This window comes from Alligator mississippiensis, chromosome 2 (assembly GCF_030867095.1).
Source record: "Alligator mississippiensis isolate rAllMis1 chromosome 2, rAllMis1, whole genome shotgun sequence".
NCBI lineage: Eukaryota > Metazoa > Chordata > Crocodylia > Alligatoridae > Alligator > Alligator mississippiensis.
This window is the reverse complement of record NC_081825.1, coordinates 3,117,576-3,143,048: the sequence shown is the minus strand read 5'-3', so window position 1 is coordinate 3,143,048 and position 25,473 is coordinate 3,117,576. Positions and strand designations below refer to the sequence as shown.

The window sequence follows — 25,473 nt, the reverse complement described above, 5'->3', positions numbered from 1 at the left end:
TGTGCCCAGGGCCCTTGCAATGCTATGTCTACCCCAGCATCATCAGCCAGCTCTGCAGGGCCTGGGGTCTTCCTACCCTCACGCTCTGGAGCAGCAGCTGGTGTCTGCCCATCATCTTTGCAGGTCTCCAAGCAGAAACCCAAGCACGTGCACTAAAATACCTGGCAGCCACGTGTTCCTGGGGCTTACTCCCAGCCTGTGTCTCTCCAGCATTTCATTGCAAGCCCTTCCTCAGCTTCCATCCATTGCCTTTCACAAAAGCAGGTGTAGGACTTCCAGTTGTGCTAAGGTGTAGGTATGCTAAGGCACCAACCACGAGCGGGTGCTGAATAATGGCAGACTGACACACAGGCAAGGAATGGATGGATGGATAGACAGACAGACAAGGGAGGAGATGGATGGATGGATGGATGTGACGGAGGTGAATGAGGGATGAATAAATGTTAAAGGGGTGGATGGGAGATGGATGGATGGATCCTAGTGGGCCACACCTGCCTGGGGCTTTGATCGCCAGCCTTAACCCAGTGTCTTCCTCCTCCCCGTGTCTGTGGGGATTGCAGCTTCTCCATCGATCTCCAAACTCAAGACCAGGCAGCAGCTCCAACACGTTTGCATTGATGCTCTGCCCTGCTCCATCCCGGTGCTCTCTGGCTCTCCTGGCTCCTGACTTCCCTTGGCTCTGCCCTTGGACTCCAGCTTGTGGCTTTGCCCTTGGATTTGGCAGCTTGGCATCTTGCTTCCTGGCCGCTGCCCAACTGGGCTTTGCTCCTGGATGCTCTTCTGCAACTGATAACTTGGTCTCAACCTCCTGAACCTCGACACGGCTTGTGTTTTGGGTTCGGCCAGTATTTTAAGCTGTGCCTTTGTTTCCTGCCTTCCCTCAGTGGCTTAACCACTAGGCAAGATGACCCACCCCCTGATCCATTACAGGGCAGGAGGTTGTGCTCAGGCAGCAATAAGTGGTCTGGCTCAAGGATGCCCAGGGCTGGGCTAGGCACAGGGTGTGCCCAGCCCTGGCAGGAGAAAGTTCCCCTCTCCCTCCTGCCCCTTGATCTGGGGACTCCAGGGCCTGCCCCAGCTCTGCAATGGGGGGCTGGAGGAGACCTGGGAGGAGCCCATCAGCAGGGAGCTATTCATGACCTGCTTCTTTTCTCAGTGCCCAGCAGCCTGCCCTCGTGCTCGGGGCTGCACAAGAGATGCTGCCCCAAGGTGCTTGCAACAGAGGGATGCAATACCAGGGATGGATGCAAAGACTGAGACTTGACCAGAGATACCCATGAGGTCCAGGAAGAGAACCCCGGGCTCCGGTGTCCTAACCACTAGCTCACACTGCCGGCCACATCTAACTGTTCCCATCACACGTCTGCCGTGAAGCTCCAGGTAGCTCAGATGCTGCTGAGCTGGGGTCATCGCGGTCACCGCGGGGCCCGTCCTGGAGCAATGAGCTGCAGCAGAGCGGGAGGGCAGCGCTGGAGAAGGGAGAGGCCAGGATGCCCGGCTCAGTACCACGTTGTGTTGGGGCTTTGATGGGCACTTACAGGATAAGGGCTCTGAAGGGCTGTGGGTGCAGAGGTGGAGAGGAGCTGAGGAAGGAGGACTAAGAGCACTGCATGCAGAGTCTCTGGGGTTCAAGTCCCAGCTCTGCCCCTTGTAGAGAAGCAGCCAAGGCACACCTAAAGCTAAGTCACATGCAAGGGGTGGCTTGTTGAGTATGTAGGAGACAGAGTCCCTCATGTCCTGCTGCAAGAAGCTTTCCTCTTTTGTAGCTCCCCACCTAACAGGGCCCTTTCTGTCCTGTACCATCCACCCCCTTTCTGATGCTTGTTCATGACTGGGCAGCAAATAATAATAAGGGATGCATGGGAGAAGGAAGGACAGACCCTGAGAGCTGCTGGGGTTTGCTCCAGACCCTGATGCAAGATGCTCCCAGCCTCGCTGGAGCAAGGGGCTGCTAATAGGATTTTGCACCCAGCAAAGCCCCTGTCCCAGATAGGGGTATAGGTTGTAGCTGAAAGCTTGCAAAGAAAAATTTTTCCAATTAATTTAATCTATTCAAAGATATCGGATTTACCCAAAGAACCTTACCCAAGGACAGGGCACCTTGGCTGCATTTGCAGGTTGTGCCTCTGTCGTCTGGCCGGCAGGTGTCACCCTCCTCAATGCACAGACAGAGCAGAGGACACCAGGGGCCCTGGGTGCATCCGGACAGGCAGACGGGGACGGCATCCCGCCCCTGGCATGCTCTGTGCTTTCCCCTGAGGCCCCAGACTCTGCCCCCCACAGCAAGGCTGGTCCTTGCAAAGCTACAGGACCAGACGGACCTGGTGGGCATCTCCCCTAGGGCACTTTGTCTGCAGCAGGACGACCTGAGAAGCCCGCCTGTCCCCTCCCTCTGCCATCCCAAGATGAGCGGGGCTCATGTTCAGGTCTGTGGATCTGAATAATGGGGGAAGCTGGGCCAGGCTGTGCATCTGCCCCGGGCCCACCCAGGTATCCGACCCCAAGCAGCTCTACCCCACGGACTGGGCGTCATACGCCGAGCAGCCACTGGCGCATAAGCCTGGGGTCTGGGCTGCTGCTGGGGGACCAGGAGGCATCCCCAAGGGCAGAAGCAGCCTAGGGGACGTCCTGACCTCAGCTCAAGCAGGACCAAGCATGCACTCGCCGGTCACCTCACAGACCCTAAGTCCCTTTGCATTGCTATTGTATTTATTCCATGATGAGTGAAATGTACAGCAGCCATCCAGGGCTTGCTTCCACGCATGGCCTGTGTAGCTTAGAGCGGAAGACAGGAGGATGAAGATGATGATAATGATGCTTAACCCACTCCCCAATTCACAGTATCTTGGCTTTCCCCTGGGGGCGGGGTGGGGGGGAAGCCTTCACAGCTTGCCAGCACTGGAGAAATGCTATGTACAGGTGGTCTCCATCACTGAATGTGACAGCAGGTGAGAACAACATCCATGGCTGGGAAGGAGCAGCAGGGAGGTGCAGAGAGGGGCAGGGAGGAAGAAGGGTCGGGGGAGAAGCAGAGATTATCCCAGCAGCGCCGGGGGACAGCTCCAGCCGAGGGCAGGCCCCGAGAAGATGCCCCGTCCGCGCTGGCTCTCCGCAGGGTAGATTGGTAGCAGTCGCTCGCTCCTCGCTGCCCGGATCCTGCCAGTCGAGGGCACGAAGGCTACTCAGCATGGGCAGCAACGGTCACTTCTGTGCGGTGCAACGAGCCCTGGCTCTAGAGGTCGCCGACCTCCTGGAAAAGCAACCAGATCCTGCTCCATCACCCCTGCCCAAGGCCTTGGCTGGACCCAGAGCCACGGGCTGACCCCAGCTGCCTCAGGGGTGAGGGGAGTTGCGTGGATTTGCACCGGCTGAGGTCCCGTGACCCCGTGCACCTTGCAATGACATAGATGGGCAGCGGGGCCTCACGCACTCAGCTCCTACCTCGACCCTGCACTGCGGGTCCTGGAGTAGGATCATTGCCCTGCAAGGTTGGGAGCTGGGGACTGTGCTGAAAGGTATCAGCCTCCAGCCTGTGAGTGACTCATCCCACCCCAGCAACAGCTGCATCTTTGCCTATTGCCTTCGCTCAGGGACTTCCCTACCCCATCCCTGCCCCTGGGCTGGGGGCAGCTGAGCCCAAAGGAGCCTGATGAAGGGGGACCCTTCAAGGACACGATGCAGCCACAGCATCCCTGGTCCTCTAGGTCTACAGCTACAGGCTTTCCTCCAGACTCAGAGTAATTGCAGCTCCCCCCGCCGCCCCAGGACCCTTACCTGCTGCTGCTGCTCCTTGCTGGTCAGCTCCATGGCGCTCTCATCTTTTTTCTTTTTCAGGATCTCCATGACCCTGGCGGAAGGAGAAGGGGCAGGTCAGGCTCAAATCGGAGGAGCTGATTCAAAAGGCAGGACATGCCAGGGAGCATGGCTGGCTAGGACCCTGTCCATCCCTCTCTAGACATAGCAGCCCCTTTGCACGGGGCATCAGCAACATTGAAACCCGGAGACAAAGCCCGGCCTGATGCTATTAGAGCTAAAGGGACAGTATCATCAGCTGGCAGCAGGAGGAGGCTGTTACCCGGTCGTGAGCCATGCTGGCTCATGACTTTCCTCAATGAATCAGCAGCTGCTTCCTTCTGCCCAAGGCATCTCCCTTCCAGCGGGCTGCAAAATGGGTCTTCGAGGGAAGTAGTTCGTGGTCTCTGGGGCCAGAGTACGTGGTCCAAGAAATGCACCCGGACCTTCCTACTTCCCCATCCCAAGGGGGGTGCAGGGGAAACCCAGAGACACCCAAAGTGTAGGCACTGGTGCTCCACATGCACTCAGTCCCTGGCTGGTCCATTAAGCCTTGTCTCTGCCATGTTAAGGAGCTCAGACCTGCTGGAGACCAAGGGTTTGAGGACTGGGGAGAAGCCGGGACAACCTCCTGGGTGAACATCTGGCTCTGAAGCCTGTCCCTGGGACCAGCTGCTGATGCAGGAGAGACAGGCTCTGAGTTTGAGAGCACCTGATGTGGTAGCAATGCCAGGCACTGGATTGAGACCTGCTGGACACCTGACCCTGGCCGAGCTGTCACAGCCTGGCCCACGGACAGCATACACGGCACTCCCAAATGGGACACAGATGCCTCCTGCTCACCCTGGCCTGCTCAGCTACCCAGCAAGCACCAGCTCCAAGACCCCTGCCCACCCCGAGAGTCACAAACAGGGGTACCTGGGCCAAAACATCATAGCCATAGCGAGCAGAACCACGCAGAATGCCGCAATGGAGAGCCCAGTCAAAATCTTGAACACCAGGAGGTCCGAGAGGGCTGAGAAAATGGCAGAGGGAGGAAATGAGTTTAGGAAGATGATGCTGGTTCATGCCAGACCCCCAAGCAGCTGCCGGGTCTGTGGGGCCACTTCCCCATGCCTCTGCAGAGAGCCCCTGATCCGTGCTGGCCAGGCCTGGCAGCAAGGCAAGGTTTTCCAGCTGCAACGCTGAGCAGCTCTATTGCAATATCTGGTGCTGTCATGTCACAAGGCAGCATGAGACATCAGAGAGCCGTAGAGATGGAAGGGACCTGCAGAGGTCACATCCAGTCCAACCCTGACTGCACCGGACATCACACCTGAACCTGCCCCAGGGAAAGCAGGGGGACCACAGCAGCCAGTGTCCTGCTGCTGTAACATGTTAATAGGTGCTCCAGAGACCCGGTGTCCCCGCTGCAGAGGAAGACAAACCCCCCAGTCTGGACCAGTTTGAGCAGGTGGAAATCCTTTCCTGCCCCAGTGCAGCATTGGTCTGAGCCTGATTGCAGGGGCAAGACTGTCCAGCCAGGACCCTGCAGGGTTGGTGCCAGCAGGAGCATTGGCACTGCCCGGTCCCATCCCCAGCCTGAGCTGCAGCAGCACCAGCACCACCACCTCTGGGGGAGGCTTAAAACCCCCCAACACATGGAGCAGGAAGGGGAGAAGGGGGCAACCAGCACAGCCCAGAAGCCTGGGACATCCCCACAGCAGAGCATGGGCATTGCTGCACCTAGATCACCCCCAATTAGTGTCCGTTCACCTCTTCTCGAACCCCCCAGTGATGGGGAGTCCCCCCATGCCCCCTTTCCCTGGCATCTCTCCCAGGACCTCCCTGCTCTGACAGTGATTTTTTTCCCTGAGATCCAGTGTAAACCAACTGTGCTGCAACTTCAAGGCAACATCACATCTTGACTGCTCTCCATGTGCGTGTGTCTACACCTGCCTAAAAACCCACCCCGCTCTGCAGCTGAAACTGATGCTCTGGCTGGAGGGATGGGACAGGATGGCCCTCCCCTATTTCCCAGCCCCCTTGGACCATCACTCACTCCGTGCACTGAAGTAGGAGCTGGCAGTTGCATTGCCCAGTGCATTGCTGGCCACACACACGTACTCGGCCGAATCCTCTGACACGAGGTCTTTGATTTCCACCCTCAGGGTGTTGTAGGAGGGGAACACACTGGTTTTGGGGCTGATGGCAGAGCGGTGGGCATATGTGGAGGCCAGGAGCTTCTTTTCTTTGTAGAGGGCCAGCTCAGCCCTGGGGTTGCTGTCTGCAGTGCACCGGATGATGCCCACCTTCCCGCTCTGGTTGTCCAGGAAGGCGCTGACCACCAGGTTCTTTGGGGCATCTGGGTGGAGGAAGCAATGCCATGTGAGACCATGTACCTGGCTGGTGAGGAGGTTGTTATCTTGTCCTGGACCCTTGCCAGATGGATGCCACTCAAGGCTGGCCAAGAGTTGTTGGCCCTTGAGTTGTGTCAGAAAGCAATGCTAGGACACGTCTACAAAAGCATAGAGCTGGGTTCTCTGAAGAAAGGGGTCGGGGATGGATATTGAAGGTCTGATTATTTGGAGGAAAGGGATTTAAATATGATTTTGCATTTAGGACGCTCCTTTAATTCAAAGCTGCTTGGATCAGGGCTTCTGCCTTGAGCTCCCACCTGAATTTTATGCTCGTACAGTGTGGGGCACGTCTGCAGCTCTGCAGAAATTCCTCCAGGCTTTCTCTGCTGCCTTTCCCCAACATGACCGTATTATCTAACATACCACCTGTACTACCAGCAAGTATCAGATCCAAGACTCCTGCCCACCCCTGAGAGCCACTGCAATGGGACTAGACACCGTTGTTCTCAGCAAGCAGGGGTACCTGGGCCAAAACACCACAGCCGCGGCAAGCAAAACCACGCAGAGGGCCGCGATGAAGAGCCCAAAATCAATTGCTGGAAATGGGGGTGTGAATTGTAAGCAAGGAAATATGTTAAAGACAGCTTCTACTGGCTACACTTCTGATGGCAAAAGCAAAAATAATTTGGCAGATGAGCAATCAGCAGGCCCAGCTCCCGTGCTGCTGTTGCTCCTTGACTTACTACAAGGAAAGCTCTTTTTTCCTTCATTTTGCCTTTTAAAAACAAAGTGCATAGCTTATTGTAGGGCATGTTGTACACATGGAAATACAGTACGATATCCACTGCTACTACTGTGACAAAGAGCAACAAGACTCCCAGGGCATGCCATGAACTCAATGCACATCCCAATCTCCCTATTTCAAGGATCACTCCCATGATACTTACAGAGCACGTTCACGCTGACCAGGGCTGAGGTGGCACCTCCTCCCCTCCCCTCCACCCGACAGTGATATGAGCCAGCATCGGCACTAGACACGTGACGGAGAAGAAGTGACCCCATGGGACCATCCTGCAGCCACTTGCTGTTCTTGTACCAGGTGAAGTTCATGTCTCCTGCTACCCGAAGGGCAACCTCGCAGGTCACATTGACTGTGGCTCCTTCGTGGACCTCTGGAGATGGGTCAACCGTGATTCTGACAGCTGAGAAGGAGCAAAGAAACAGAGAGAATCAGGACAGCCAGCCCCTGAATGGGAGGCAACAGGGAGCATTGGTCACCAGGGACTAAGTTCATCAGTATTAACCCTGCTCAAAATCTTTGCCGAAACTCTCCTTTGGGAGGAAAAGGACTTTTTTGAGAAAAAGAAATGTTTTGGTAAGAAAAATTTCCCTATGGGCTGCGTTTAGGGGAGTGATTGGCTTTTGTTTGCTTCTGATGGCCTTGAAAATGCAGAGAGGTGGGGGGATTTCTTTCCAATGGGAATTAGCATGATTCAGCAACTTGTTCCCAATCAAAATGGTAAAGGAAACTTTGTTCGGATCAGACTTGTTGGTGGAAAACACGAGCCACCGTCTGTTCCCGTCACCTCCAATTCAAAGGCTTCAGTCTAGGTCAAGGTCAGTCCTTCCTAATAGGATGGGTCTTTGATTGGTCTTAATCCAGTTCATTGCATCATAGAGTCATAGACAATTAACAATGGGAAGGGACCTCAGGAGGTCACATCTAGTCCGACCCCCTGCTCCAAGTAGGACCAGCCCCAACTACATCATCCCAGCCAAGGCTTTGTCCACCCAGGTCTTAAAAACCACCAAGGATGGAGATGCCACCATCTCTCCGGGTACCCTGTTTCAGTGCTTCACCACCTTCCTAGTAAGTTCCTGATGGACAACGCTTGCTCCATAAGAACAACCACCCCCATAATTGGTACTAATTAGTCCCCCTCAGCAGAGAGCCCGTCAGGTGAATGTACCACGAGAAATAAATATCCTCATGATCCTCAAGGTGAGCCCTCTCAGCTGGAGATGAGACATACTTGCAGGTAGATGCAAAGGTACTTTACACCATTTGCACTTGCGTGGATGATGAGAGCGCTGTGCCAAGCTGCCGGGGGGGGGGGGTGTGGTTAGGTGTAACTCTCCCCTTTTGCCAACTACTAGCAGCGACTTAATTGGAAGCAATTATGCATTGCTACATATGAAGTGATTATAAAGAGGTTGGGGATGGGTAAACACCTGGGGCTATGAGGGATAGGACCAGGGGCAATGGCTCATCTTACTTTACAGAGGTCCCCACCAGGCAGCGGGGGAACAGGTGATGACTTGCGTGCCTGGAGCAGGATGGAAGTGGGAAGACGATACATAAGTGCCACGTACGGTGGCCTGGGGTTACCCCTGGTTCTTCCCAAGATAATTCAACACTGGGGGTTCAAGTAAATCACGCCGATGTGTGGCCGTCTCTTGTCTCTTCACTCACTCCTTGGTTACACCAATGTAATGGCTAGTTTGACCCAGGAAAGCACACTGTGTGCCCAAGCTCTCAGGCTATAAGAGTGTCAACCTGGCACTCACCCCAGCTTTGAATCCTACGTGCAAATCAGCTGTGCTATTCATTCAGATCCCAAACCAAGTTCCTCCGGCTTGGGAGATCCCAAATTGCCACTTGCTGTCTGGGTCCTTCCTGCTGAAGCCAAATCCCCTTCCCATCTGTGTTGGCATTGAAGGGATTAAAAATACCCAACCCACCCCCTGCACTCACTTTCCACGTGGAGATGCACAGAGGTCATGGCAATGCCATAGGTGTTGTTCGCCAAGCAGACGTACTGGCCCTCGTCTCCCAGCCCGACGTCCTTCATCTCCACCTTCAAGGAGTTGTGGGACTGGTGGATGCTCAGCCACGGGTTGGACGGACCATGGGAGGCCCGGGTGGAGGCCATGAGTGCAAGGTTATCCTGTCGGTACAGGACAAGGTCAGACGGGGGCTCGCTGTCAACTGTGCAGTGGAGGATGGCTTGGTGCCCATCCTGTGTGTCCAGGAAGGAGCTCATGGACGGCTTTCTTGGGGCATCTGGAAGGAGAAGAGCACGTGGTCCTTCCGTCAGGAAACACAAGGCAGGATCTCAGGGAAAGGGTCTGGCTCTGAGAGGGGCCAAGCACTGGGAAAGGCCCCTAGAGAAGTGGTGGAGTCTCCATCCCTGGAGCAGGTTGGACAGACCCTTGGATGGGATGGGATGGGATGGGATGGGATGGGATGGGATGGGTGGACCAGGCACGGTCCTGCCTTGAACAGGGAGCTGGATTAGATGTGACCTTTAAGGTCTTTTCCAGCTCAACTTTCCTATGATCCTACATCAGAGCCATGAGGGACAAGAATCACTCTCCCCTTCCTTTGAAAACCTCAAAGAGTTCAAACTTGTCCTCTCTCCAGGCAGAATTAGAGTGAAATGCCCCAATCTGGAGGAGTTTTGTGAACCCCCAACTGTGTCCTACTGAGTCAGTTGAAATGGGGGTTCTCTGGTTTCCAAGTGCTTCACTTCAGTTTTAACTCTACTCCCCCCCACCCTTTTTTTTTAACCAGAAATGCCTTGGCTGGGATGATGTAGTTGGGGCTGGTGCTCCTTGGAGCAGGGGGTTGGACTAGATGTGACCTCCTGAGCTCCCTTCAACCCTCATTTTCTGTGATTCTTTGATTCAAAAGCATCTACGACTACCACCATGAGATACAGGGCTAGAGGGGATTCAATATGATCTTTTTGATGTTCTTATCTTAGCTCTCCCACTGCAAGGCTGATGGTTGACCCTGGAGCTGGCCAAGTCTTGACCAGAACCACTCAGCCCTCGATGGCTGCCCATGGACCTGCATCAAGTGCCAGGGAATCAAGTCTAGCTGGTAGCAAGGCTCGTGTCTGCCCTGCAGAACAGCCATTGCAACTGGGACTAACAGGCATGGCAGGGTGGCCGAATATTGAATGGACTTCACACCCTTTTCACCTCCTCCCTGGAGCAGAGCAGGAGCTTGGCAAAGCTCTGCAGGTGCCAAGGGCAGGTGCAGTATTTGGACCTCAGCCACAGCCGTGTAAACAGACAGGAGCTGATCTGCTTTGCTCTTGAGTATGTTAAGGGACCTTATCCCTGTGGCCCTGGACTGCAGTGGGGCTGTATTAAGTGACCAGGATCAGGACTAGTGCTGCTTGGGCCAACCACTGAGTCTGAACCCTGGGTGCACTGAGCTAAGGGCATGGATGCAGTCATCAGAGGGTTGTAGCAGCACCTTGCACAACTGGTGGACCATATAGCGACCACTATACTGACTGGTCACTAGAGGGGGAAAAGGAGCTTTGCTTCTGCAGTGAGGGGAGTGTTTCCACCCAGGAGGTCTAAAGCTAAATAGTCTTTCCAGATGGGTGCCCTTGGGGAACTGGCTGAGCTTCGTCCAGCTGGGAAACACGACTTTTCCCAGGAACACCATCATTCTCCTTCCCCGGAGCTGTCGTACAAGGGTGTTGGGGTGGGAGGGACCCCCTGCATCTAGTCCAACCCCCCCAAGAAAGAGCTATGGTCTCAGCTATAGCCAACTTACAGAGCACACGCAAGGTGATGGGGAGGGAGGCCTGGCTGCCCCCATCCGTCTGAGCCCGGCACGAGTAGGAGCCGGCGTCGGAGCCTGCCACGCCTTGCAACACGAGGGACCTGGCCGTGCCCTCCGCCAGCCACGCGGCGTTCTTGTACCAGGTGTAAACGGTGCTGGGTTGGGCTTGCGTATCCTCGCAGGTCAGCGTGACAAGATCTCCCTCCCGGGCCTCCGGGGCTGGCTGGACAACCACTCTCACAGCTGCAGGACAGACAGGAGCAAGGCCTCAGAGGCCAGCAAGGAGCTATTGGGGGTGGCATAGCTGTCTGCTGTGCCAGGGGAAATCCCATGCTAGCCCCTTGCAATAACTTACATCCACGCCGGGCTGTCGGGGGGGCTCTGAGCCCTGCTTTCTGTAGCTAGAAAGCCCCTCTTGACTCACTGCTAAGAGACTTCCTATGCCTGAAGAAGGGTGATTGCACCCAAAAGCTTGCAAGGAACTTTCTTCCAACTACTCAGTTGATCTAATGAAATATATCTCATCTACCCAAAGTACCTCGTCTGCTAAGGGCTGGGGTCCTTGCGCTGGAAGCAAACAGGAGAGCTATCTGTCTGCCAGTCCCAGAGCCCTGATCCTCCATCCAGACCCACCCTGGCAGTGTTAGAGCAGCCTAAGGGTTGCTCCAGTGGCCTCTGTTCGCCAGCCAGGGAAAAACTGGAACAGCTCTATATCCTGAGTGCATATCTGGCGTGCACCCTCCCTGTGTGCACATGGACACAGGCAGTTTCCATGTCCCGAGAGGTGCAGAGAGAGGAGAGGAGCTGGTATTTCCCCTAGCACGCGAGCGAGACGTGACCTGCACTCACTCTGTACGCGGAGGCTTACGAAGGCACTGGCCTCGCCAAGGCCATTGGCAGCTGAGCATTCGTACTCCCCTTCGTCCTCCAGGGTGACGTCCTGGATCTCCAGCTTCAGGGAGTTGGGGGAGGATGAGACACGTAAGCGCTGCCTCGGGGTCCTGGTCCCTTGGGACGAACTGGAAGCCACCAATTCACTGGCTCGGGTCAGGGTGATTTCGGAGGGTGGGTTGCTACTGACGGCACAGATGATGATGGCTGACTTCCCATCCTGCGCATCCAAGAAGGCTTTCACCAGGGGGGTCCTGGGAGGATCTGGAAGGAAGGAAGGAAGGAAGGAAGAGTTCATTTGACTTCAATATTTTAAAGTAACATTGGTCTTTCACAAGCTATTGGGCTCAGCAGAGAGGGGAGTGGATGCAATTCCTTAATCTGTAGGTATGTCTACACATTCATTAATGCGCAGTAGTTACCGGAATTTAGTTTAGTACTTGTTGAATAAAGTACTAACTAAACACACTAACTAAATGCAGTTACTGTGCAGTAGCACTGGCGCACGTTTTTTTAGTGATGCTTATTGTGCAGTAGCCTAATATTACTGCACAGTACTGGATTACCACGGTTTTGCTGGCACGCTACTGCAGTGTTATTAGGCTACCGCACATTAAGCATCTCATGCAGATGCACCCAGTGGTGCCCAGAAGGTCAGATCAGATGATCTAATAAGTCCCTTCTGGACTTAAAACCTATGAATGGCTCCACCTGACCCACGACAGCTTCGTTACCAGAGCTCAGCAGTCGATACCTAACGGACTTTTCTTCCAGCTGTGAAACCTCTGTGAGCAAATTCTGGTGCTATCACAATCCACCCTCATTCACAATGACTTGCTGAGCAATTCCTAGGACTGAGTTTTTGCACTGAGCATGCTTGTGAGCTGGTTGTTACCAGTGCCCCGTACTCGAGATTCACACGGTGCTGATTGGATGAGGAGGTGTGACGTGGGACTTTTCTGTTTCCTGATTGGAGGAGACAAATGCTACAAATCAGGTTTCTTGGGCGACTACCCCTGGTTCCAATCTTTCACCAATATTCCTTGAAAGGAGCAGCAGAGTCTCTGCTCTCACCAATGTATTCACATGTGAACGCCGTTGCACAACTAGGATCATAGACTCATAGACAATGAGGGTTGGCAGGGACCCCAGGAGGTCACATCTAGTCCAACCCCACTCTCTAAACAAGAATTCCCCTGCTCAAATATTTGCATTTCTTTCCTTCAAAGATTTGTAGAGCTTGAAGGCAACTGATGTAAGGGAAGTTGAGGGTGGATATTAGGAAAAACTCTCTCATGAGGAGGGAGGTGAAGCACTGGACCAGGCTCCCCAGAGAGGTGGTGCAGTCTCCGTCCTTGGAGGTGTTGAAGACTCAACTAGACAAAACCTTGGATGGGATGATGTAGTTGGGGCTGGTCCTGCTTGGAGCAGGGGGTTGCACTAGATGTGACCTCCTGAGGTCCCTTTGCACCCTCATTGTCTGTGTTTCTAAAACTGGGGCTGGGCTGAACCCCACTGGGAACTTACAGAAGACGTTCAAAGTGCCAGGGGAAGAGCTTCTAACCCTCTCCGGGGTCTTCACGGTGCAGTGGTAGGATGCAGCATCGGCAACAGCAACCTTGGGAAATGCAAGCGATCTGGCAGGGCCTTCACTGTACCATATGTTGTTCTTATACCAGGTGTAATGAGGTATCTCTTGGGCATCACTGTCGACGGCACAGGTCAGGTTAACTGCGTCCCCTTCGTGGACATCCGGGGAAGGAGAGATCCAGACCCTTGCAGCTAAGATGATAGAATAAGTGAGAAAATGCTCACAGAACGTAGAGATGGATGGATGGACAGATAGGTGGGTGTACAGGTACTTCCCTATCTATCCCATCCCTCAACCCCCACACCCCTGTTCCCAAAAGATCCATCCATCCACCCACCCACCCACCCACCCATCCATCGTAGAATAATAGCATCATAGAAAATTTGGGTTGGAAGGGACCTCAGGAGGTCAAATCTAGTCCAACCCCTTGCTCCAAGCAGGACCAGCCCCAACTCCATCATCCCAGCCAAGGCTTTGTCTACCTGGGTCTTCAAAACCACCAAGGATGGAAAGTCTACCACCTCAGGGGAGCCTCTTACAGCGCTTCGCCACCCTCCTCGGGAGAAAGTTTTTCCTAATATCCAACCTCAACTTCCCTTGCTGCAACTTGAGTCCATTCCTCCTTCTGTCATCTGTCCCTACTGAGACCAGTTCAGCTCACCATCCATCCATCCATCCATCCATCCATCCATCTGGGTCACATTCACCTCCCTGGTACCTGCTACGTTCCTCATGTATTCATACCATCTCTTCCATACCCTGTTCCTCCAAAATCTATCTATCTATCTATCTATCTATCTATCTATCTATCTATCTATCTATCTATCTATCTATCTATCTATCTATCTATCTATCTAATGAGCAAGCTATCTAGCCACACACACCTTCCTATTTGCTTCCTAATTTCTAGTCCCACAGCTCCGTCAAGCAACCCCATGGAAGGATGCATTCCCCACAACTGTTGAAGACCCTGCACTCACTCTCCGCAGTGAAGTTCATAGAGGAGCTGGCATTGCCGTACGCGTTGCTAGCTGCACACACGTACTCTCCTTCATCTTCCATGACCACCGCCGGGATCTCCACTTTCAAGTGGTTGTAGGTGGAAGACACTTTAACCCGCTGCCCAGCCACTGACTGGGAGATGGTGGTGGAAGCTATGAGTTCTTCTCCTCTGAGCAAAGAAAGTTCGGCCTGAGGGTCACTGTCAACCGTGCACTGCAGGATGCCCAGCTGCCCATCCTGGGTCTCCAGAAAAGAGGTCATTTGGGGTTTCCGTGGTGGATCTGCAAAGGAAAGAAACTACTGTGAAGACAAAATGAACATGCCCTTCATTTATGCTCCCCTGGAGTCCTCCAGGGGAGATCAGACAGGACATGCCATCCAGGATCCACATAACAATCACACTAAATTGCTGAAACGTCTCAAATGTGTCCTTCCTCCCCGCAACAACCCTTCATCTGTCATCAGAAGGGATAAGTCACCCCATATCACCCACTGGCTCATGGAAACCACACTAGTAGTCCCCTAGGTCAGATCATGACCCCAGGGTCAGATTGGTGTCGAGTGTGGGGGGTTTTGCTTTCTTCTGTAATGGGGCGCGTGGCCCTCTACCCGGGATCTTTTGAGCACATATTAACACCCTTTTACTGCAGGCAGACATTGGCTGCTGTGGGTCTCCTGCTTTACCTGTGTGTTAGGATTTGGGTGGATTAGGGTTGGGGTGTGATGTCTTGTGTTGTGTCAGGAGTGATGGTAGCTTTACTAAGAGGTTAGATGATGGGTAGGTCACAGCAGTCTTATGAAGGGGTTAGATGATGGGTTTGTCTGGGATGGTTTGGACAGGGCTGATCCTGCCTCAGGAAGGGGGTCGCACTAGGTGACTGGAGGTCCCTTCCAGCCCCACTTCTCTCCGATGTCTTATTCAAGGCCTGAAAATTGCATTTAAGGGAAGTTTTGTGATTTTGAATGAGTTTCCCCCTGTCATTTCAGAATAAAATGAAAAAATATGGAACTTTTATGCCAAGAGTCATTCTGAAAACTAAAAAAAAAAAAGTTGGGTCATAGATTTCATCGACTTCATAGGCGATATGTTTCTGTGGGATGTTCTGCTCTCAAGAAATTGCCACTATCTAAAGGAAAAAGGACTTGGTTGGAACATTTCTTACCACCTCTGCGTGAGAAGCAAAGGCTTTTTGGTAATATCTTGTACTGGACCATCACAGAGTGAGGAAAGATGTTAGGCACAAGGCATCCTTCTTCAGAGCACTGGAGGCACTTCATGCCTAAAAGCTTGTCTAAAATCTCTTCCAACGATGCAACTGGCCCCATAAAAGAGACCACCAAACCCCCACGTTGCTCCTCTTGAACCATCCCAGTTACAACAACAATGCACCAGTAATAATGTAATAATAATACAATAATAATGTAGTCAGCCTGTAGACCCCCCAAAACTCAGAGCTGCAAAGCGAAGCACTGCCTTTCTGTTTGGTTTTGTACAGTGCCTGGCACACAACCGCAACCACAATAATAGCAACAATAACAATACTCATTATCATTATTGCTATTATCATGATCACTATAGCCATCACTATCATATCAATTAATCAATATTATCATAAATCCACAATCAATATTGTCATATCAATTATCATATCATTGTCACTATAACTAGCATGATCATGATCATCATTATTATTGTACTAATTATTAGAGTAATAATTACATGAGAATAAATAGTATAACACCAAACCAGCAACTACAACCACCACCAATAATAATAATATTAATAATATCAACAGCATCATTACTATTATTATTAATAATGCCGCTATAACACAATATTGCAACAGCAACAAAAACAGTAATGTTGATATTATAACACTAATAACACTCATAATAATATTAATACTTATAATAATGATGATGATGATGACAAAACAACAGTGATGATGATGATAATAATAATAAGAGTAAATAGTGATGCAGCCAGGCCAATGCATAGCTAAGCAGTAACATCACACCATGCCTTGCTTCCACCCCATTGAACATCAGCGGGTATCTGCCCCTTGCCCACCAAGGAAAATGAAGCAGTTCATGGCTCAGTGCCTTTCCTACTTACAGAAGACGTGTAAGACGATGGAGGGAGCAGCGCTGCTGCTGGCAGCCTCGGGGCTGTGGGCCCGGCAGTGGTACGAGCCGGCGTCCTGGCTGGTGATGTGCGGGAAGGCGAGGGAGCTGTCGGGGCCCTCGTGGAGCCGTTTGCTGTTCCTGTACCAGGTGTAGACCGTGTCCTCGGGGGGGCTGCCCATCACATCACAGGTCAAGGAGACGGCGTCCCCTTCCTGCACCTCCGTGGCAGGTGTGGCGAGGACCCGGGCCGCTAAACACAGATATGAGTCAGGCCAGAGCAGCTGGGTTGGCAGGGCGCTCCAGAGGTTGAAGTCAGGGGGTTTTAGGGCACTGGGCGCTGCTGCAGCCTAGGCTGGGGATGGGGCTGGGCTGTGCCGGCACCAACCCCGCAGGGTCCTGGCTGGAGGGTCTTGCCCCTGCGCTCAGGCTCAGCCCCGCGCTGCACTGGGGGCAGGAAGGGATTCCCCCTGCTCAGACTGGTCCAGACTGGGGAGGTTTGATTTCCCTTGCAGCAGGGGCACGGCCTCAGCCTGGGGTCTCCTGACCATATATCAACACCCTTTTAGAGAAGTAGGACGATGGTCCCCCGCTTTCCCTACGCCAGGTTCAGGTGTGATGTTTGGTGTTTGTCAGGGTTGACGGGAGTTTTACCAAGAGTTTACATGATGGGTTTGTCTGGGCTGGTTTGGACAGGGCTGATCCTGCCTTAGGCAGGGGTGGGACTAGATGTGACCTCAAGGAGTCCCTTCCAGCCCCACGTCTCTAGGATCCTATGACTCTGATTCCAGGCAGCACCAGCCCCATCAAAACATCCCAAACGTCCTCGTCTGAGATGTTCCTAAAATGACACAACAGTCCTGCACAACTACAAGGCCTGTTGCCCAAAGACACCAAGCCCCCCCAAACCTGCCCCAGGTAAAGCTGGGGGATGAGGGCTGGCAGCATCCTGCTGCTGCAATGGGAGTTAAAATGCACTTGAGACCCCAGGCAGAGCCCGTGCCCAGAGGAAAGTAAACCCTGCCCCCATTCTGTGCCAATCTGACAGGGGGAAAAATCCCTTTCTGACCCCAAAGGTAGCCTATCCCTGAAGCATCAAGGTCCCTGTCTGCTCTAGCAAGGGTGCATTGCGCTCTCCCAATATCTAACCTAAACTTCCCTTGCTGCAACTTGAACTTCCCTTTTTCAACACAATAGATAGCCTAGCAAATTAGTTCATATTCTAATAAAGTTTAGATTTGTTTTCACTTTGAGCTCAAGCTGAATAATACAGCCCTAGCATATTAGGAAAACTTCTAGTTTCTTTTTACCTGGGGGGAAAAAATGTGTGTTATGTTATATGTGATGTGTTATACTATACATGTGTTATGGTATATGTCATGTGTTATGTATGTGTTATGTTATGTGTGTGTTATGTTACATGTGATGTGTTATACTATACATGTGTTATGTTATATGTGATGTGTTATGTATGTGTTATGTTGTGTGTTATGTTACATGTGATGTGTTATACTATACGTGTGTTATGTTATGTTATATATGATGTGTTATACTATACATGTGTTATGTTATGTGTGATGTGTTATGTGTGTTGTGTTATGTGTGTATTATGTTACATGTGATGTGTTATACTATACGTGTGTTATGTTATATGCGATGTGTTATACTGTACATGTGTTATGTTATGGGTGATGTGTGATGTGTGTGTTACGTTATATGTGATGTGTTATACTATACATGTGTTATGTTATATGTGATGTGTTATGTGTGTGTTATGTGATGTGTGTGTTATGTTACATGTGATGTGTTATACTATACATGTGTTATGTTATATGTGTGTTATGCTATTTGTGATGTTGCACCACACCCTCTGCTCCCCCACTTTGCACAATCCTAGATCCACCCGTGGCCGCATCAGAAAATGACCAATCATTTGAAACCCGGAGATGTCCAGGCAGACTGAGTGCCGAGGCTTTCAAAGGGACTTCCATCTCACTTCAGACCCCTAGGAGTTATCCCCCAGTTGCATGCCATCATCATACTGGGCCTCAAGTCGTGACAAAGCTCAGATCCTGCTCAAAGCAGAATCTCACCCACTCTGAGCAGCACAGGGTCTAGGACACGCAGAGGAGTCATTTTGGCTGCCCCCAGCAGAAGGCCGTAGCTCCCCAGCCCTCCGCTCCATACTCACTTTGCACGCGGAAGTAGAGGTGGCTGGAAGTGGAGCCGTAGGCATTGCTAGCTGTGAAGTGGTAATTCCCCTCGTCCTCCAGCCGGACGTCCTGGATCTCCACGCGCAGGGAGTTCTGCGCGGCCGCGACGCTGACCCGCGAGGTGGCTGCAGGCTGGGAGCTGGTAGACCCCACCAGGTCCTGGCCTTTGTATAGGGACAGCTGGGCGGGAGGGTTGCTCTCCACCACGCCATGGATGATGGCTAGCCGCCCCCTCTCCGTCTCCTGAAAGGAGGTCACATGCAGGTTCCTTGGGGCATCTGGAGGGTGGGGAGAAAAATTGTGCTGGGGTTATGCCTGCCTTGTGTTGGCCTGAAGAGCCCTCCTCTGCCCTGTGCACAGTCACAGCATGACCCAAAGCCTCGCTGATTCGGGGGGTCGCTGTGCTGCACCCCACAGCACCCTGCTGCCCTGAGCTAACGGGGGATCACCATGAGCTGTGGGCAGTACCTGGTCTATGGCAAACAAAGCTGCAGATCTGCTTGCATCCTATCCCCATGCACCCACGATCACACCAACACAAGTACTTGGGTTTCCACGTGTCCCTACACACACACATCCATACTCCTGCACACCTGCACACACTAGCTGGCTAACTGCAGGCAGCAATACAGACATGTTGCATCTGGACAGCCTCCTGGAATACACCCTGTCTGGCTCCGAATCGGGTCCCAGAGGCTGGGGACACCTGCCCTGGATGGTGACTTAGACGAGGCACTGGGATGACCAGCCTTCTTCTCTCCATGGGCAGCATAACTTCACCCTGTCCCCAGCCTCTGCCCTGGACGCTGAAATATCTAGCTATGCCTCTGCAAGTCGTCAGCAGGGAATGGAGGCTGATGTGGTGGGCTCAGCAAAGCCAGGACAGGGATATGGGTGTGGGGTGGGATGCCATGCATCACAAGGCAGCAACAGCAGATCCTGGCTCTTCTCTGGATGTGCAAAGTGGCAGCTTGTGGCTGCTTACACGCAAATCCCGACACAGGCGTGTACAGATAGGCTATGCACCTCCATGCACTCACAGGCAGATATTCCCCTGCATGCAAAGGAATACGTGTGCCCTGCAAACATGCCTGACATGCCTTGCCCACACATAAGAGCACCCATGCATGTAGCATGGAGCAAGGTCCATGCACAGGTGCAGCCCCAGACAGAGCCAGGACTTACACAGCACGTTCAGGGAAACCGTGGAGGAGCTTTTGCTGGTCTGGTTCATCACCGCTTTGCAGTAATAGATGCCGGCGTCCGTGCTCTTCACCTGCTGGAAGACCAGGGCACTGGCTGGGCCCTCGGTCACCTGCTGCCCATTGCGGTACCAGCTGTAGTTGGCTGTGTTGGCTGAGCTGCTGCTCAGGTAGCAGGTCAGGTTGACCCCTTGGCCTTCCTGCACCTCGGGGGATGGGGCCACTGCAATTTTGGCTGCTACAGGGTGGGAGAGGAGATAGAAACACCGTTTGTTCATGTGCTCCCCCATCCTGCATGGAACAAGCTGCATCTCAAACCCAGCCGCCCCCATCACAGACCTCCCTGCCTGGCTCTGATGGCCAGAAACCAAATTCCCTAAGTTGATTTCCCCCATTGCTGCGCCCTGTGGCAGACACCGCAAGTCCTTGCCAACCCCACAGCTTTTGGATCCTATGATTTGCTCCCAGCCAGCTAATTCCCTTTACTCCTGGTTCCTGTAACCCCCCTAAAAAGCTCTCCTCCCTTCCTTCCTCATTGCATTAATACACAGCAATCATGTCCCCTCCCGGCCTCTGCTTTGCCATTGCACTCATTTGTTAAAATGGGCTCTCCTTTCCCTGGCTATCCAAAAGATGAATTCAGGAGCAGCCTGAGCCGTCCTGTATTGCCAATGCAGGGGTATGGCCCAGGGTCTCAGCCGCTGGTCTGGCAGCCTCTGTCCTTCAGGCCTTTCCATGCACTCACTCTCAGCTGTGAAGTCCATGGAGACGCTGGAGTTGCCATAGGTGTTGATAGCTTGGCACATGTATGTGCCCTCGTCCTCCAGCACCACGTCTTGGATCTCCATCTTCAGGCTGTTGTGCGAGGGGGTCACACGGGCCCGGTGGCGGGCTTTCGAGTGACAACCACAAGCGGAGGCCACCAGTTCCCCTCCTTTGAACAGGCTGAGATCAGCCTGGGGGTCACTCTCCACCACGCACTGGATGATGCCCAGCTGCCCGTCCTGCGTCTCCAGCAGGGAGCTCATCACGGGCTGTCTTGGGGGGACTGCAGAGGCAAAGCATCGTTAGCAACCCCTCCTTTGACACAGACGGGGCATATCCAAGGGGGTTTAGTGGGGCAATTATTCCTGTTCCTCCCAGAGTTTAAAACTAAGGGCCTGGCAGTGGAAGGAGCATTTCTATCCAGGCAGCAGTGAGAGAGTCACTTGATTTCTTGGCTTATCATCATATATCTGATTCCTTCTAAACTCTTTACTCCACAGGTGTTAATGATCCTCTCTCCTTTTTAATGGCCTTGATGGTCCACTAATTGACCTATCCTTTCCTTTGCAATTCACTGCTGTCTGTTAGCTGCTCCTGGCCATGTAGCTCCTATTTCACAGGCTTGCAGATAGTTTTCCACTCTAGCTAAAAGCATCAACTCAGGTGTGGAAATGTTATCTCAGGTGAACGTTCACTCTGGTATGGAGATAACTTCCAGTGTAGCACTGGATACCCTGCCAAGAGGCTCAAGAAAGTGAGACTTTATTTTATGAATCTGAAAAAGACCTGTATTTAATTATAATGACAACAGGACCAATGAAACAATGTCTTTTGATGCTTTTTTTTTTTGCCTTATTTTGTTGTTTTATGTATATAATAAAGGTTAAGGCAAGTGAATGACCATTCAGATAAAGAGATGTTTTTGCCTGGATCCTAAACTGAATAATACAGCCCTAGATCTACAACATATCGGAAAAGCTTCTAGTCTCTTTTTAACTAGATAAAAGTATGTGTTATGTGTTATATGCAATGCTATGTCATGCCATCTGCAACCTGCTTTTCAAAATCCAAGAACCATAGAAAATGAGGATGTGAAGGGAGCTCAGGAGGTCAAATCTAGTCCAACCCCTGCTCCAAGCAGGATCAGCTCTAGCTACATCATCCCAGCCAAGGCTTTGTCTAGCCGGGTCTTCAACACCTTCAAGGATGGAGACTCCCCCACCTCTCTGGGGACCCTGTTCCAGTGCTTTACTAAAGTTTTTCCTAATATCCAACCTCAACTTTCCTTGCTGCAGCTTGAGCCCATTGCTCCTTGTTCATCATCTGCCCCCACTGAGACCAGCCCAGCTCCATCCTCTTTGCAGCCCCCCTGCAGGGAGGTGAAGGCTGGCATTCAATTCCCCTCGGTCTTCTCTTCTGCAGACTAAATTAGCCCATTTCCCTCAGTTTTTCCTCACCAACCATGTCCCCCCAACCATTTTCGTTGCTCTCCACTGGACTCTCTCCAACGTGTCCACATCCTTTCTGTAGTGGGGGGCCCACAACTGGACACAGAAAGTAGTGTAAAAGTGATGTCATAGCCATGATATCCCAGAAGTGATGCGCCAGGCACTGATTTCTTAGGGTGCTATTTTTTATTGGACCAACTACACAGTTGGGATAGAGTTAGACGAGCTTTTGAAGGAAGACCTAGGTGATCTGATGGAGAATATCTTGCATTTGAAAGCTCATTGAAGCTATGTAGTTGGTCCAATAAAAGCTATCACCTTCACAAAGCCTTGCCTCCTGTCCTTCATGGACTAATTACAGCTCCACCAATTCCAGGCTGCCTTCAGGTGCCTGCTCACCACACCTCCTGGGTCTGGGTTGGCAGAGAGAGAGGATAAGATAGACATTTACCCCCAGGGCTATAGCAGGGGGAAAGGGCTGCAGGGTCCGGCCACAGCTGTGCCTAGAAGCCATGGTAGGTAGGAAGGGGAGACTTACACAGCACCCGCAGTGTGTTGGCCGGGGAGGTGTTGCTGCCTCGGATGCCCTGAGCCTTGCAGTGGAAAGCGCCCGCGTCCCCGCTGCTCACGGAGGGGAAGGTCAGGGTCTTCATCGGCCCCTCGCTCAGCCACTGGCCGTTCTTGTACCAGGTGTAGATGGTCCCTTCCTCGGTGCCTTGGGTGGCGACGCAGGTCAGGGTGACGGCCTCGCCTTCCCGCACCTCTGCAGATGGGCTGATCAGGACCCTGGCAGCTGGCAGCAGGATGAAAAATGGGAAGAGAGTCAGGAAAAGACGGGAAATTTCTGTTGTGGGATCTCTGCCTTCCCTCTAGGACCATCAGCCCAAGGCCTGACCGGGGCAGTGGTCTCAGAGAAGACACAGGACTTTGTGCAACTTTACCTGGGATCTCTTTAAACCCCCCTGCAGGGAGTTGAAGGCTGCTATCAAATCCCCCCTCAGTCTTCTCTTCTGCAGACTCAATCAGCCCATTTCCCTCAGCCTCGCCCCACAAGTCATATCTCCCAGCCCCTTTTGTGTGTCTGATGTTTGCAGCATTTGGCCTGGTGGTTGGGTGTTAGGATTTGCCCCCAGAGTTTTAAAAACCGGGTTAGACAGACATTCATCTGGGATAGTTCAGATAGGGCAAGTCCTGCCTGGAGCAGACTAGCCATGACCCCTGGAGAGCTCCACCAGCCCCGCTGTGCTGTGAGCCTAGGATTCAGGGATCCCAAAATATTCTGCAACAATGCACATTTTTTTCACAAAATTAAAAAAAAAAAAGAATTAAGAGCTTAGGTTTCTTATGGAAAACTTTCGTGCAAAAAATATCAAACCCCAAATGGAATTTTTTTTCTGATTTTGGCTGAAAACGGGGGTAAAAAATAGTTGTTTGGAAATGTTTCCATCCTCAGAATGAGACATGTGCATCTTACCTTGGGCCAGAAACTTCTGAGAGGCGGTGGAGGTGCCATAGTCATTGGTGGCTGTGCACTCGTACTCGCCGTCATCTTCCGGCTGCACGTGATGGATCTCCAGCTTCAAGGAGTTGCGGGACGCCGTGATGCTGACCCGCTGGTTGGGCGCCGCGTGGGAGTCAGTGGTGGCCAGGAGGACCTTATCACGGTAAAGGGACAGCTTGGAGGAAGGGTGACTGTCTACCATGCAGTGGACAATGGCCAGCTTGCCTTCCTGCATGTCCTGGAACAAGGTGATGGCTGGGGTCCTGGGCGGATCTGTGTGGTAGAAAAGAAACCATGGCTAACAGTGGAGCTCAGGAAGAGCTCAGAAAAGCATTATAGAAAAGGCCATATTATCTCTCATAGAATACGTCTTTCCCCAGAAAACAGCTGCTGGCAATTACAATGCATATTATATCCCAGAAATACGGTAAGACCAGTTTCTGCTGCTTACAGGGCAAAAGCAAAAGTCAAATTTGCAGCCATCCACACAGGGGTTGGCCCCTTTGCTTCTGCTACAAGGAAAGATCTTTTTTTCTTCACTTTGCCTTTTAAAAACAAAGCATGTGCTTTATTCTGGCACCTGTTGTATGCTAGAAGATACGGTAACCCTCGATTATGAAGTGTGACCAGCTATGAGCTCTTGGACTGCTTTTCCCAGCATCTCCCGGACACGAGATGATCTCCCAGGTGATTGTATGGACTGGAAAATGTCAAGGGCAAAACACCCTGATATTTCCTTCTTCCCCAGGCATACCGGCTTCCCAGCTCGTGTGCTCACTGTGGGCAGGAAGGGCATTCCTTCACTAGTTTATGGGAGGCCAGTGGATGATCAATAGATGTTGTGACACATTGTTAGTCCACTGCTATTGTTAGGATAGAGCACGTCAGCTCAACTGGTGACTTCATAGGAGAAAATGAAGGTTGAAGGGAGCTCAGGGGGTCACATCTAGTGCAACCCCCTGCTCCAAGCAGGACCAGCCCCAACTCCATCATCCCAGCCAAGGCTTTGTCCAGCTAGGTCTTCGATACCTCCAAGGATGGAGACTTCACCACCCCCATGGGTAACTTGTCCCAGCGCTTCACCACCCTCCTCTGAGAAAGTTTTTCCTAACATCCAACCTCAACTCCCCTTATCATTATATAATATTATTATATTACTCTTAATAATACATTGTAATGAAAATTTAAATCTTTAAAGCTTTTAATAATTTTTGTACCTTTTTATTGTTGATAAGTTTTAATAATCATTTTAATAAGAAACCCTTTTTATTCTTAATAATAACAATAATAATAGTAGCCTTCCATTGTCTATTATTCTATGAGTCTATGAATAATAATAATATCCCATTCTATCCAGAAAATAATAATAATAATGATAATGATAATTATAGTAATAATAATATCCCTCTCTATCCAGAAAATAATAATAATGATAATGATAATAATGGTAATAATAATATCTCACTCTATCCAGAAAATAATGATAATAATGGCAATAATAGTAATAATAATATTCCACTCTATCCATAATGCTAATACTACTACTACTAATAATAATAATACTGATAACAATGATAATAATAATGATTATGGTGATAATAATAATGCTAATGCTAATAATAATAATAATAGCCTCCCATTGTCTATTATGTTATGAGCCTATGAATAATAATAATGTCCCACTCTATCTAGAAAATAATCATAATAGCAACAATAATAGTATTAATAATAATATCCCACTCTATCCAGAAAATAATGATAATGATAAATAATAATATCCCACTCTATCCAGAAAATAATAATAATGATAATAATAATAGTAATAATAATATCTGACTCTATCAATAATACTAATAATACCAATATTAACACTAATAATAATACTGATAATAATAATAATAATGATTATGGTGATAATAATAATGCTAATGCTAATAATAATAATAGCCTCTCATTGTCTATTATGTTATGAGTCTATGAATAATAATAATAATGTCCCACTCTATCCAGAAAATAATCG

General features: G+C 51.2%; 1 protein-coding gene across 1 annotated transcript in view; it reads right to left on the bottom strand.

Annotated features, from left to right (window-relative positions):
• Positions 1-2,691: 2,691 nt before the first annotated feature.
• SIGLEC1 (sialic acid binding Ig like lectin 1) overlaps positions 2,692-25,473 on the bottom strand; it is a 31,845-nt gene continuing 9,063 nt past the window's right edge. The window contains exons 7-22 of the mRNA XM_059721405.1: positions 23,427-23,726; positions 22,491-22,745; positions 20,485-20,787; positions 19,723-19,977; positions 18,516-18,815; positions 16,317-16,577; positions 14,179-14,481; positions 13,135-13,389; positions 11,566-11,871; positions 10,708-10,959; positions 8,887-9,195; positions 7,079-7,333; positions 5,834-6,136; positions 4,711-4,807; positions 3,775-3,847; positions 2,692-3,250 (exon numbers count right to left, since the gene is read on the bottom strand). Of these exons, the coding sequence (XP_059577388.1) occupies positions 3,233-3,250; positions 3,775-3,847; positions 4,711-4,807; positions 5,834-6,136; positions 7,079-7,333; positions 8,887-9,195; positions 10,708-10,959; positions 11,566-11,871; positions 13,135-13,389; positions 14,179-14,481; positions 16,317-16,577; positions 18,516-18,815; positions 19,723-19,977; positions 20,485-20,787; positions 22,491-22,745; positions 23,427-23,726 (3,845 nt within the window). The 3' untranslated portion in view covers positions 2,692-3,232. The remainder of the gene's footprint in view (positions 3,251-3,774; positions 3,848-4,710; positions 4,808-5,833; positions 6,137-7,078; positions 7,334-8,886; positions 9,196-10,707; positions 10,960-11,565; positions 11,872-13,134; positions 13,390-14,178; positions 14,482-16,316; positions 16,578-18,515; positions 18,816-19,722; positions 19,978-20,484; positions 20,788-22,490; positions 22,746-23,426; positions 23,727-25,473) is intronic.